This window comes from Suricata suricatta, chromosome 5 (genome assembly GCF_006229205.1).
Source record: "Suricata suricatta isolate VVHF042 chromosome 5, meerkat_22Aug2017_6uvM2_HiC, whole genome shotgun sequence".
Classification (NCBI taxonomy): Eukaryota; Metazoa; Chordata; class Mammalia; order Carnivora; family Herpestidae; genus Suricata; species Suricata suricatta.
The window spans coordinates 144,548,893-144,563,759 of NC_043704.1; the positions used below are offsets into that span (position 1 = coordinate 144,548,893).

The window sequence follows — 14,867 nt, forward strand, 5'->3', positions numbered from 1 at the left end:
GAACTCTCCAGATAGGCAAACCCACAGAGACAGAAAGCAGATCAGTGTTGCCTAGCACTGGGGATGCTAAGGGACAAAAGAAGTTACTGCAAACAGGCAGGTTTCTTTTCTGGGAGATCAGAACGTTTTAAAATTAGATTATGATGATGGTTTGCACAGCTCTGTAAATATACCATAACAACTGAATTGTACACTTTAAAGGAGTAAACCTCATGGTATATAAATTATATTTCAATAAAGCTATTAAAAAATAAAAGCTCTGGGTGACGATACCTGACTTTTTGGCGGACGGTGGTAGAGCACCGCCTCCACCCGCAGCCCCGGCCCCAGGGCTCCCAGCGCCCACACCGGGGCCTCCTGGAGAGCCGGTCTTCTTACTCAGCAAGCTATTGAAGAAATTTGCCAGGACACCTTCACTGGTAGCTCCAGCTATTAAAAACCACAAACCAAAAAGCTTTCACTCAAAACATTAGATTCTTCTATAAATTTTTATTATAGTAATCACACACAGAAAGCAATTGAAACTTAAATGTGTTCCAAATCCAAGTCTAATTTTTCTTTTGCACCTGGGTAATTTACCTGCAATCTATTCATATAAAAACAAAATATGAGTAAAATTTAAGCGTATAAAACACTGGTTAAAAAATTAGAATATTATTTTTAAAAAAAACCAAAACCATTTAAAACAGATGCTAGATGCTACTGTACCTCCCTTTGAAAAAGGTTCTTCAAAAATGTAACTTGAAAAATATTTGCCTCAAGTATTACAAAAAGTTACCTAATCCTGTATGAAAATCAGCAGCATTTCCAAGAGATAAGTGAGTACAGGATAACAAGAAATGATTCTCAGAAGAGAAATACAAAGAGGAAGGAAATACTAGGGAAAAGCTCTTACCAGTATTTAAAGAATGCTGATTAGGTCGTGGCAAAACTATAACACTCAAGGTTGATTAAACGTAAATTAAGCCATTTGAAAAACATTATCAAAAGGCACAAAAATGTACAAACTCTGACCTACACATCCCACTTAACGGCAATTATTCCTATTAAAATAACTGTCATGCATACAATTTTTTATGTTAATTGCAGATAACCTATTAACAGATGAATTTCTTCAATGACCTATCCTAGAAGGATTAAATAGAACACAAACCTTTCATAGAGTTTACCTCATAGATAGGATATATTATCTGAATAGCCTGAATGACTATGAGATTGTATCGACAAAGATTAGAAGCTACTGCACAAAAATGAAAACAGTTATGGAGAAGGTAGGAATCTAAGGAGGTTTCTTTTTAGTGTAAAATACACTGTGTTGTTTTCTCCCAGAAATGAGAGAAGTGTACCTTTCATGTTTGGATCGATCTTTTTGGATCCAGCAGGGATGGGCGACACGCTGGCAACATTGGATGACACTGATCGATTTGGTGTTCGAGGGGAGCCTCCTGGGACTCTTGGTGAGGCATCCTGCGTAAAAATTAGGAAAGCCATAATTACAAAAACCTGAAACTTCCAACTTCACAGAAGTTATTTGTATAAAATAAAATTACTTTTTAACTGTCCCCCACCTACTCTACTGGTACTTTTACCCGGCAAGTCATTGCCAAAAATGTTTAGCAACTATGTCCTCGGGATCAGAGAATGTCAGAGACCTATCACATTTAGAACACAAATTCCCCTTCGGTGGAAAAAGAATGTACTCGTAATGGGGTACAGTTATGAGCAGAGACTTAGGGGTCAGATCTGGATTCTAATCTGGACTTGCATCCTACCAGCTGTAAAATCTCAGGTAAGCTGTAACCTCCTCCAAAGCCCCCATTCCCCCCCTGCAAAATGGGGCTCGCAGTACCTGCCTCACAGGGCGGTGGGGACAATTTATAAATTGACACATAGGAAGGGTTCCACACAGTAACTGCAAAATAGTTCTTCATGATTTAAATATTCTAAAAAGGACTACAGTATATCCTTTAGAATTTCACAAATTCCAGGAGAATTCTTAACTCAAGTTTATATCAAAGCACACCCATACAAGACATGTATACAATAAAAAAAAAAAAAGGAGCTAAACCAATAACGTGTTGCACTTTAGTAATTTTGTCCAAATCTGTAATACTGACCACAGGCCTTCCAGCTGCAGTTGGTGGTTGCTTTGCTAAAAGGGACTAAAAAACACAAAAGAGTTCTAGGTTAGACACTCAGCATATATCGCTATATTTAAAAATACATATGCATGAACAGTTTGCCCTTTAGCCATATAAATCTGCTTCTGATGTAATTTCATACCTGCAGCTTCATAAGAAACACCTGGTCATCTTCTGCCACAATTTCCTTCTCATGTACAAACTGAAATGAGCAATGCATAAATGCGTGAGTCTAATGTATTATGCTAAAACCATTACTAACATACTCTCTAGATTAGACCAGTTTTTAAGAAAATTCAATATAACATTACCTATATTTACACGAGTGCCTGCCCTGCCCGAGCCCTACAGCGGAATGTCCAGTAACCATCTGCAATAGTAGGAGTGTCCCTGGGTCTGCTGTCCAATCTAGCCACGAGTTACCTGTAGCGACTGAGCACTTGAAATGTGGCTGTGACAGAGGCACTAAAACTTTAATTTTATTTAGTTTTACTTAATATGTACTTAAAAGCCATCTGTGACGAGCAGCTACTGTATTGGACAGCACAACAGGTACATCAATCATGCTCATAAAATATGCTAACCAACACTGGTGTTTTAAGAGGGTCACTAATATCCCTGCTGAGTGAAAAGTAACTTGCCCCTGGTTTCTCTGAAACAAAAACATGGTGACTCTTTTACCTGCTGAATAATTCGGCAAAAAGAAGTAGCAAATACCTCCTGCTTCTACTATCTCTATACAAGGCACGCACGCCGTGGTGTTTTCCACCCAGTGGTCAGAGGGATCCTTTTAAAAGGTTAGGCAGATTACGTCACTCCTCTGCTCAACACCCCCACCCAAACGCTCTCCATCCCACTCAGAATGAAATGCAAAGTCCTGACTGTGGCCAAATGAGAAGACCCTACAAGATGTTAACTCTGCTTCCCACCTCCTATCACTCTGGCCCTCCTCTTCACTCTTTTCCAGCCTCTTTGCCCTCCTTACCCATTCCTGCCTCAGGGCACTTTCTGCAGGCAGCACTCTCCTCTCTTTTTATTTTTTTATTTTTTATTATTTAAAAAAAATTTTTTTATGTCTTTTATTTATTTTTGAGAGACAGAGAGAGACAGTGCGAGCAGGGGAGGGTCAGAGAGAGAGGGAGACACAGAATCCGAAGCAGGCTCCAGGCTCTGAGCTAGCTGTCAGCACAGAGCCCGATGCGGGGCTCGAACCCGCGAACTGTGAGATCATGACCTGAGCCGAAGCCGGCTGCTTAACCGACTGAGCCACCCAGGCGCCCTAGCACTCTCCTCTCTTATCAGAGCCATTCCCTACTGTTCCTGCAACTGCATGCTCCCCCACGCCACTGCTCTCAATCACTCTTCCCTTACTTGGCTTTGCCTCCCCAGGACTTATCACCACTTGAGAACTGACAGGTGCAGGATTTATTTTTGCATCACCTTCCCATTTAGCATCTACTGCCTAAACAGTGGCCCAGTAGTTGTGGGATGAATAAAAGACAACTTATAGGACAATTCTGTTAGTCAAAGAGAATGGGAAAAACTGTTGCCTTTTTTTCCCTTCTTGATGCGTGCATTTCTTTTAATAGATATCCAAACAAATACCATGTCAAGTGATTTTTTAAATTTATCATTACTTTTCTTATTTCTAATTACCCACAAAGAAGACAGATGCTCAATATCAGTGTTTAGATTTTTAAGAAAGAACCTTATTATATGTTAAGTCAAAATTATTTTTCCTGAAGCAAGTCCAATCACTGAGAAATACTGTACATAAACACTTGCTTTTATACAACTTTGCAGAAACATCTGTAATACCTAAGTACAGAACATCACATATTGGTTCAAATGAGATCAAAATATGTGAAAGAAGAGTACCTTCTGGAAGCAAATTTAACAGTCATACGAATGACATGTAACAGTTAAGACTAAGCCAGAAACTCCCGGACAGCTGTGGGCTAGCACAGGTAACTAATGGCTACGGAGAAGATCCCAGATCTGCCTCAACAAACAGAAGCCACTAGTTACCCACCAGTTTTCTTGCCTTCTGGCTGAGTTCTAGGTTGGGGGCTCACAGCATCAACCTATTCAAACTCTTCAAGATTCATATACTCACTCACACCAATCCATGATTTCCATTAGAATGTGGAATCTGCACTAGTATTTTCTAATACTCCAAAGGCTCAGTAAGACTTCTGTAACCAAATAGCTGATTTGTTTTGATAACACAGATCTTTATTTTGAATTGAACATTAGAAACACCCAAATTATACTTAGAAACCCCCTTGAAAGGAAAGCACCCCCTTACCCTTCTGTCTATAATCTTAAAATTATGGACTGCCCCCTTCAATTTAAAGGCTAAATATTGAGTCTTTATATTAAAAGTTACCTTTCGGACAGGTGGTTTGGTTATAATGTCTTCAAAATTATCTTCTGCTTTTAATGTTTGAAAATTTTCATGTAATATTCCTATTTTCTTATCATTATCCCAACCTGCTGGACTGGAAAGAAATGCACATGATAAATCTCAAGCATTTATATAGTCATTCCTTCATTAAATCCATAATCATATTAAAGGGAACAAATCTGACCAATTATGAAAAATTAATCAGCTTTTTATAATGCTCACGCTACAGTTTACAAATTTTTACTTAAAAAGGTTCTCCATCTTCCTGATTTTAAAAATGCAGGTTTTTTTTCCTTTTTTTTGGGGGGGGGTGTCAGGTCATTATTATCTCTCAATGTATTCAAAGAACTTTTAAAAAGCATGTCTAGATTATATACAGGGTCCTTTATCTATCAAAACCAATCAAAGAGTAAGTGAATATACTGATATATGCACTCAACAGTTTAGCTATATATAATAGCAAGGTCTTCTAAAAAGGGCTCAGGCCAGCAGTAAATCTAAAAGGCAAAGATAAATAGATCAAGGTGGGTTATAAATAAAATAATCTAGGAACAAATTCTCATCTACGCATCATGGAAGGGTCTATTGGTTTTACCTCAAAACTCAAAATGAGGAATCACCATGAAATTGCAGCATTAACACATGATAAAATAATACATTTAAGAGCATACTTACATAAATACTGCATCTTTTTCCACAACAACAGCAGGAATCTTATAGGGAAATCCATACAATTTCTGAACGATATATTTATATACTAAATCTATATTTTTGTTTTCTTTTACTGACGTGTAAATAAGTGCAGCACCGTCTGATAATACCATTAAAGAAAGTTCTGGACAAATTCCATGAATTACCATAAAATTCTGTGTTCTCAGTCAAACATTTGCATTCATATGCATATTAGTTTCAAAAGTAATTCCCAAGGTACATTATAGGGTAGTCAAGAATTTCAGAAGTATTAAAAGAAAGAATTTCTGAAGTATAAAATACATATAGGCTCAAATGCAAATAAAACAATCTTTACACAACTGACTTAATTTGGGAGGGCAAAAATCTCGTTAAGCCAAGAAAGTAAAGGTGAATTAAATAATCCTGATACTACTACTACTACCTCTGCATGTAAAGCAAAAGAAGAGGTACTGGTTTTGTTTTTAACCTTTCTGAACTTCATGAAGGACGGATATTACTCATCAACAACTGTTTGGCTTGCATTTTCAAAAAAGATGGTTTGTACTAGGGTGTCTTGTGGTTTTCACTAGTCCTGAGAATTAGGGCTTTAGGGACAAAGCTGAGGAGACCTACTGAAGAGAAAAGACGAACTAATAGAGACCACTGGGAAATTTTCAGGAATGATTCAAGGCAAAGAGATTTCATGACCAAAACTTGAGGTAATACAACCTCACAAGGATTAAAGCAGACCCTAATTTCGACCTTTTATCCAGATGATACAGTAGATCCACAGATCAAGAAAGGTCCCTGGAAAACAAGGGGTAATGTGACTAGTGACAGATGATATGGTCAGAGAGGCTATAAGAAATTCAATGGCCACAGCTAAGGATCATGCTCTAACACTGGCCACTGCGTCCCAAAAGAGATGATAACAGACCAAGACGAGATGCTGGGAATGGTCAAATTTCTACTTCTGAACTGGGAGACTCATATTTCTAGTGCATGAACCAAGGCTTATGAATCTAAAAGTAGTATTGCTAAACATGACTTGTCATAAAACTTGGTAGAAACAAAAATGACAACCTTAAGTAAAAGCTTCACTGTGTGAACTTTTCATTAATGAATGATCTTTTCTCGTGAGAATCAATTTATGATAGAGCTGAAAAATCTGCATTGCAATTAACATTTTAAAAACTTAAAAGTGATTTTGAACTGTCGTCTTCTCTCATGCATAGACATGCACCTTGCTACCTTGAAGTGATTTCTCAGTTTGTATTTTTAAATTTTTATTATTTATTTGTTTTTTTTTTAATATTTATTTATTTTTGAGAGAGAGAGAGGGAGACACAGAGTTTGAAGCAGGCTCCAGGCTGAGTTGTCAGCACAGAGCCCAATGCGGGACTTGAACCCAGGAACTGTGAGATCATGACCTGAGCCAAAGTCAGACACTCAACCGACTGAGCCACCCAGATGCTTCTGTTTTTTTGGTTTTTTAATTAACGGGCTCTACTAAAGGTCTGTGACTATTTTAGTGGTCAGTCTCCTTCCTGATTACATTTCTGTACGTATATTTTGAAGAACAGCATTAAATAAATGTTTAAAGAGACTACTTCTTAAACTTGCTAATTTTCAATAACAAAGTTTTTAAAAGACTCTCTATATAGACAAATGTCCTTTGATTCAACCCAAGTCAACCATTATGCTACAGGAGAAAAGAAAGGGTCACAGAGAAAGAGACAAAGAACTGAGGAGAAAGGAGTGGGAAAGTACCAGTGTCAAGAGATCTTACAGCTCTCCTCTGTGCAGTCAGGCTGTGACCAGTTTGCAACAGCCAATGATCTTAGAAGCATTCATATACAACCCTCATTTTATCCTTCTTTTAGTGGTGTATGTGATTCAGTGGTTCCTCTCATCCTTGCAACCTAGACAAATTCCTTATAGGTTTTCTAGCCTTGTGACCATCAAAATCTCCCAGAAAGCTTTTTAAATGTACAGATTCTTCAGCCTCGCCCTGAGATGATCCAATTTGGCAAGCCTGAGCTGGGCACAGCCAGATTTAGAAACCAGAGCTTTAGACTATGTGTGGAGATGGTAACATACTGAACATATTAAAAATGAGAAGACACAAACCTAAATATTGATCTTGCCCCACCACCACTCCCAATAAATGAATACTGCATTGTAATTGGAAGGTCTTCAATGCCAGTTCATTAGAATTTTCCACAGAAGACTAATAATTATTTTTCTTAAGCACAGTACTTTAAAACACAGCAATCCAAAGTTACAGATTTCAATACTTATAGCTCAAAATACCCAGATACATATGATTTGGGAGCTAAATCAAAATTCCTAACCAGAGCAGGAGGAAAAGGTTTATGGGATTTCTAAAGTTCATCAATTTAATTCCCTTAACTGAAAAAGCAAACAAACAGGAAAGGTACACCGCACCAATCAATGCAGTTAAAGGATACACTGTAAACAAAACTTCCGGATATGTGACTGAATAAAATCAAAATGTTCATCTCTGTAGTCATGTTCTTTCTCCAACACACTAATGGCATCACACTGTGGAGAAAATTAAAAGAAAAAAACAATAACAACAACATTAACTTTAAAGAATCAAAGTTAAATATAATGATTTAAATATAGTTCAGTTTTGAGTGGGGGAATATCACAAAACTATCACTCTGATATGGTGACTTTCAGAATATTAGAGTATCAATTACTCCTGTCTAAGATTCTTTCAGTTGGAGACAAGACTAAGGAATAATTTTATATCTTTAAAAAATATTAATGTCCATGTTAAATTGAATAAACACCAACTTTACCAATTTGGTAAAAACACCAAAGAGAAAGTTTTAGTACGTTAAGAACAAAGGCTAACAGGACAAGCAAATAGGTGTTCATGCTTGCTGACTCAACTATTTATGATCTAAACCAGGGTTTAAGATCTAAAGTCTATTCCAGTCCTATAAAACACTCTATAGATCCAGGAATCTATACTTTTCCCTATTTCCTTCTTTGTTCCCGTTTATCTGATAACTCTCAATTGACTTTCATTTCTTTTCTGGTTCTTTTGTTCACTCTTAACTATAATTTCACCAATAGCAAAAAAAAAAAGGGGGGGGAGTGGGGGATTACAGTCTATTTTTGAGTTGTCACCTATACAATCATTGAGGCAATTCTGAATTCTGCTTGTTATAGAAAAATATTACAAAATAAACATGGTATCCAAATTACTTCACCAAAACTTTCTGAATTTAAGGTATGAAATCTAACAATAATCATCTAATAATGTTCATTGTATCTAATATCAGTTTGGGGTCAGATTTGATACACAATCTTTGGCTATGCACATACGCATCATATAAAAGAGTCTGTGCATCATCATGACACAGCAGGTCAGCCCATTTTATAAAGCACAGTAATGACTTCAAATTACTAAAAATACTTGTAGTATACTACTGGCTTATGACACTTTTGGTGAAATACCACTGTTTAATAAAAACATTTTTTTAAACAATTGTCTTTTATTTATTTTGAAATGTTTATTTATTTATTTTGAGAGAGAGTGTGTGAGCTGTGGAGGGGCAGAGAGAGAGGAAGAGAGCAGGCTCTGCTCTCAATGCAGAGCCTGAAGATGTGGGGCTTGATCTCGCGACCATGAGATCATGACCTGAGCAAAAATCAAGAGTCAGACACTTAAGCAACTCAGCCATCCAGGCGCCCCTAGTAAAAACATTTTTCAATGAAATATGAGGGTCTAGACTAAGGCAAGAAAGACGCTTAGACTCTCTGAATCCCAATTTCCAGAGTCTAAGTTGAGGCGTGCCACCATTGTTTCTCCATCCCGAGATCCCCACATGTTTTTAAAAGTTCTTAAGCTAACATACAACTCTTAGAGTCTGAGAAACATAGTAGATAATCTCCTCTGACTTGAACATTTTATATATCTATGACTCATCTGACACTAATTCAGGTCCCTTTACTTTAAGCTTAGCATTTTTCCTTTGAAAATAAAAGGTTTTTATAAGAGGCACATTGCGGTGTAAAATGGAGTATCTGCCAACAAACAGCTCTTTGTCAAACAAATAAGACAAACCACACACAAAAGGATTCTAGTGTGAGAGTTTAAAAACAGTTTTTACAGAAAAGGTGTAACAATTAACTATATCACAAGCTCTATTTAAAAAGTAGATACCAGACTTTAATTTAATTTAATTATTTTAATTATCCCCATCCCTTTGTTGTTGATAATTTTTTGTAGTTTCTAAAGTAAAACTTAAGCTAGATTAAAATTTTACCATTTTTATTCTAAAGATGAATAAGTTCCATACCTTTCTTCAATTATATGTGCAAATTTTTATGTTATAAAAACCAGTAATTTTTAGATTTCAAAAACGATTCTACATTCTATCATTTCCTTAATTACTGCATGACTTACAAATAATAAAGATGTACTACTTAGGACCAAATGGGAAAAGGATGAACTTGAACTATAAATTATTTTTAAAGGAAATCTGATAATAAAGTGTATACAGTGACAGAACTAAGTAACAGAATTTTGATGACAGCAATTCTATCAGAACGTCTCGTAAATAAAAAGCTCTTGATAACTGCATGTCAACTTTACATAATGAATGGTGGTAGATATTGATGTCTATTTTAAGTACATGATCTTCTGACATTAGGATATCAGTGTATCACAATTTAATGTGGGAAAATACATTATTTTATAAGAATTAATACGGAAGTTATCCTTTTACCTGTATTATTTCTACTCAACTGACTCTATAATGAAGTCTAATTGAAATCAGGAATATGAAATTCAATCACAAATAGAATATGTGAAGTAACATTTTCTTTCAAAGGAACTATGATTAAGACCACAAAAATCTTAACTATGGTAACTTATGCTAAATTAACTGATTCGATCACAAACAGAATATGTGAAGTGACGTTTTCTTTCAAAGAACTATGATAATCACAAATGGGTTATCATTCCATATTTTAAACTATTGTTTCTATTTGCTAAGAAAAATTATCTAGGAAAGCTAATGTGCCAACTCCAAAAGGAGGCTGGAGAACAAAACGGTTGGCTGTTCACCCGCAGTTAAGACCAGCAGTAGAATCTCCAGGAAGGAAGCTAACCTTTGTGCAAACTACTAGTACTGGGACGCCCAAGTTATGTGTAAGTGTGTCCGCACCCAGAGGTAAAACCACACTGTCGTCTTTATCTTCCTGTGACCCGGTATTTCTTCTCTGAGGAGAGGCTGGAAAATCTTCTCCCGGCTCTACATATTCTTGGAAGTCTCTAACCACTGAAAATCAAAGTAAACAATTTGTCATTTAGAAACTGCTTTATTGCAGCAGGTAGCTTTTTCTGCCCTAATCTAAATATGTATTTTATGAGAGTTTATATTTGGTCTTATGTAAGAGAAGAAACATAAAGGGTTTGAGAAATCTGTCTCAAGACAGAACAGAAACACCAACTCACATTAATTATGAGGAGGCAGAGTACAACATGGAGTGCACTCCAAAGAGTGAGGTTCAGTGTAAGCGGGTTCTGTCTTAGCAAATTACTTTGGGCAAGTCACAGTCCACCTTTGCCTCCTATATTCTCTAATTCACAAAGGTCACTGAAAGGATAAAAGAAAAAAATGGGTGTGCAATGTGTGGAGGGGGGGCGCTCCATGATTTAAAAGACCTAGATGACTTTCTAATATCACTTTCCTTTCTCTAAAGCCTTTTACTCAGGTCTTCTCCTTCTTACCTAAGTGCTGGGCCATATTCATTCTGGAACCCTGGTAAAAATTAATGCGGTATTACCAACACTGACAAACTTTTAGAACTCATTTGCAAGATTGTCAAAACTTTCACTTAACAAAAAGTCAACGTGAATGTATAAAGAGCCTTCACAATGTATACTTTGACTCTGAGATTACTCTTAAAGGAATTCTCAAGGAAATAATCAGTGATACAGGATTCCTATATAAGGCTGCTCTTCACGTTTAAAAGCAAAATAGCAAATCTGGAAACAAATGATTCACAGCGTAGGATTAAAAACTGTATATGAGGGAATTCTTTTTTTAATTTTTTTAATTTTTATTTTTGAGAGAGAGAGAGGGAGGGAGAGTGGGGGAGAGGGGCAGAGGGAGAGACAGAAAATATCAAGCAGGCTCCATGCTCACACAGAGTCCAATGTGGGGCTCAATCCCATGACTGTGAGTGAGATCATGATCTGAGCCCAAATCAAGAGTTTGATGCTCAACCAACTGAGCTACCCAAACACCCCATGTACATGAGAGAATAGGGAATTCCATATAGAATCATAAAGGAGGAAAACTCTTAAACTTACATGGGGTCAAGGAAGAGGAACCTTGAACAACCATTCAAGAGTGTGGTTCCTCCAGGAACACAGGGGCATACACACAACCTTAGCAGATCAGTAGCTATTACCCTTCAAATCAAAGGGTGAAGTCTAACAGTGATTCTCAAGTTTTAGCATGCTCCAGAGTAACTGACTCAGTGGTCCGGGGAGGGGCCCGAGAATCCCAGCTGTACCGACACTGACGCTGCTGGTCCTGGGACCACAAGTGGAGAACCACTACTATAGCATAAACTGAGGGGCTGAGGGGAGACCTACAGGCAATGGCCAACAGGGAAAGGGAGGTATAGATTAAAAGCAGTTAGACATCTTTTTCAGTAATTTAGGACACAGATTCTCCTAAGTCTCTACTATTTTCTTGCATATAAATTCCAGTAAGCTGTCAATCTTCCCCTACAAATTATAATCAGTTAACAATAACAAATAAAAGCAGATTCTATCTGCATATTTTAAGCAAAGGACATTGGCAACGAAGAACTCTCAGTAAAATTAAGAACTGTGACAAGTGACTGATTTGTTGGAGATAACCCTTTCTATAATTTATTCGAAAACTTCCAATTTACATGGGTATGTACAAAATATATACTTTGTAAATCACAAAACCAGTGTCACATTTTTATATTTACATTGTTAACATTTTTGGGGCACATTTCATGTTGACAAGTTGATAAGAGTGCTTTACTTACCAAGAAATGAAACTGCTGAAAATAAACAGCTGAAGAAAGATTCAAATTTTTTTAATCCTGAAAATCTACTTCCCAAACGAACATTTATGTCCCTTTGGCAAAGGAGAAAAGGTGCCTCTACTAAGGAGTCTGCCATTATGTATAGGTTTCCAATTTAAAACTACGTGAAAACCTACATCATCAAATTGAATTTCAAAAACAGTAGTCACATTATGTTTCCTTCATTAAATCTTATTCAAAGTCAAAGATTGCTAACAATTACAGTAGCTAGGACATCAGGTGTTTGAAATCTATATTTGTATTTCCAGACTACTCACACTTTTGTTCCATTTCTTTCATTTCTTCAGGAGGAATTTTCAATTTGTCAATGTGTTCTCTAACAACACTTGCCCATTTCTGTAAAGAATCCAAAGCAGTCCAAGGCTTTGACATATCAACAACCAGCATAACTAGAGTGTCCTTCAGAGAAATGGCATCCAGTGAAAATTTGAGGAGGCCCTTGTGATACAGGTCTCCATCTAGGATCCATACATTACATCTTGTTTGATCTACAAGAGACAAAAGAAAGTTACCAAGGCAACAAGATTAAGTTATTTAATTACCCAACTAAGAATACTACCTGGTATTTTAGGGCATCTCCACAAAGGGTATCTCCTTTGACAAGGTTCAACTAATTAGGTCACATCTATCAATTTAATAAAGGCTTAACAAATTTTCAGAGAAATAATTTAACTACCAACACAGAACACTAGCAGCCTCTGATTCTTATTTCTCAATCCCAAATCACAGGCTGAATAGCATGTTTCTATTCTTACCATCAGCATAGAGAGCCATGCATATTCAAGATATTATACACAAAATTGAGAAGGCAAGTGACGTAGACAAGAAAAGAACAGCTGATCAGACTGAAAACAGCTGGGGAACAGATGGCATTTTTGTGTCAAAAAATGAGAAGGTGGAAAGAGACTGGCAAAACAACCATAGGATACTTCACTATTTGAGGGGAAATGAACTGAAAAATTGAGATGCTTGAAGGATAGCAGGAAAGCTAACGTCTGCACACCAGAATATTGTAAGGTGTTAAAAACATGTAAGAATTCCAATCCCAAGCCACAACACTACGTCCACACATAACTGGCATGACATAGCAGGACCCCTAGTAAAAGAAGACACACTAAGAAAAGTCAAAGACTAATATAAGCAGGCAGTGCACCAGAGAACGGCCTCGGACACTTGGTTTAACACAAATGACACTCACCATCTCGGTCTTCATCATGAACATTTAAGTACAAATACTCCAATCCTCTTCCTTTCTTATACTCTTCTATTCCCTGAATTTTTCTTATTAAGCTTGTTTTTCCAGCTCCATCTTCACCTGTAAAAAAGGACAATCCTTTTTAATTATAATATGGGTTCTTTAAGGAAACTTTTAGTGTCAAGTGAAAAACTCCACTAGACCTAGCTTCAATCAAAAAGGTAACTTGAGGGGCGCCTGGGTGGCTCAGTCGGTTAAACCTCTGACTTCGGCTCAGGTCAGATCTCACGTTCGTGGGTTCGAGCCCCGCGTCAGGCTCTGTGCTGACAGCTAGCTCAGAGCCTGGAGCCTGCTTCCGGTTCTGTGTCTCCTTCTCTCTCTGCCCCTCTCCCTCTCATGCTCTGTCTCTCTCTGTATCAAAAATAAATAAAACATTTAAAAAAAAAAAGGCAACTTGATGGAAGATGTCTAGGTAACTATAAATTGAAGATGCTGACTTCCCCTCCCAGATTCTTTGTCCTGGTGTCCCTGCTCTTCCTTTTAAGTCTGGTTCTATCCCATTACAAATGGCTTCCTCTATGGGTATCTTTCAGGAAGTTCAACTTTTATGTCATTCCAGTTTAATCTAAAAGGAACAAAAGGCTCTCTCTATTGGCTTTCAGTCTGAAGAATCTCAGGTAAAAACTCTTAACTGGCCCAGTTTGGGTCATGTGCCCACCCACAGGCCACTCGGGAAGGATGGAAGGTACATCAAAATTGACCAGGCAGGGAACTGTGGCTATAGCCTCACCAAAACCATGAAGTTGTCATAAGAAATATTAGTAAGGGAGAGGGGTGGGGGTAGCAAATTGAACAAGAACAAGGGTACAGGGACTGCACAACAGACAAAAATACATGTAGACTGAAAAAATATTAATAGCAGAAACACAAGAAACAGCAAGTATTGGTAAGGATGTGGAGAAAAAGTAACCCTCATGCACTGTTGGTGGGAATGCAAACTGGTACAGCCATTGTGAAAACAGTATGGAGGGTCCACAAAAAGTTTTAGATGGAACTACCCTACCACCCAATAATCACATACATGCACCCTTATGTTTACTGCAGCATTATGTACAATAGCCAAATTATGGAAGGGGCTCAAGTGCCCATTGATAGATGAATGAATAAAGATGTGGTGTGTATGTATATAATTCAGCCATGAAAAGAATGAAATCTTGCCTTTTGCAGCAACATGGATGGAGGCTGCAGTATAATGCTAAGTGAAATAAGTCAGAGAAAGACAAATACCATATGATTTCATTCACATGTGGAATTTAAG

General features: G+C 37.2%; 1 protein-coding gene across 1 annotated transcript in view; it reads right to left on the reverse strand.

Moving 5' to 3' along the window:
* DYNC1LI1 (dynein cytoplasmic 1 light intermediate chain 1) overlaps positions 1–14,867 on the reverse strand; it is a 45,362-nt gene that overhangs the window by 8,886 nt on the left and 21,609 nt on the right. Inside the window, exons 3-12 of the mRNA XM_029940390.1 lie at positions 13,553–13,669; positions 12,612–12,842; positions 10,372–10,541; positions 7,692–7,785; positions 5,224–5,359; positions 4,531–4,642; positions 2,284–2,343; positions 2,118–2,162; positions 1,347–1,467; positions 274–429 (exon numbers count right to left, since the gene is read on the reverse strand). Coding sequence (XP_029796250.1) covers positions 274–429; positions 1,347–1,467; positions 2,118–2,162; positions 2,284–2,343; positions 4,531–4,642; positions 5,224–5,359; positions 7,692–7,785; positions 10,372–10,541; positions 12,612–12,842; positions 13,553–13,669 — 1,242 coding nt within the window. The remainder of the gene's footprint in view (positions 1–273; positions 430–1,346; positions 1,468–2,117; positions 2,163–2,283; positions 2,344–4,530; positions 4,643–5,223; positions 5,360–7,691; positions 7,786–10,371; positions 10,542–12,611; positions 12,843–13,552; positions 13,670–14,867) is intronic.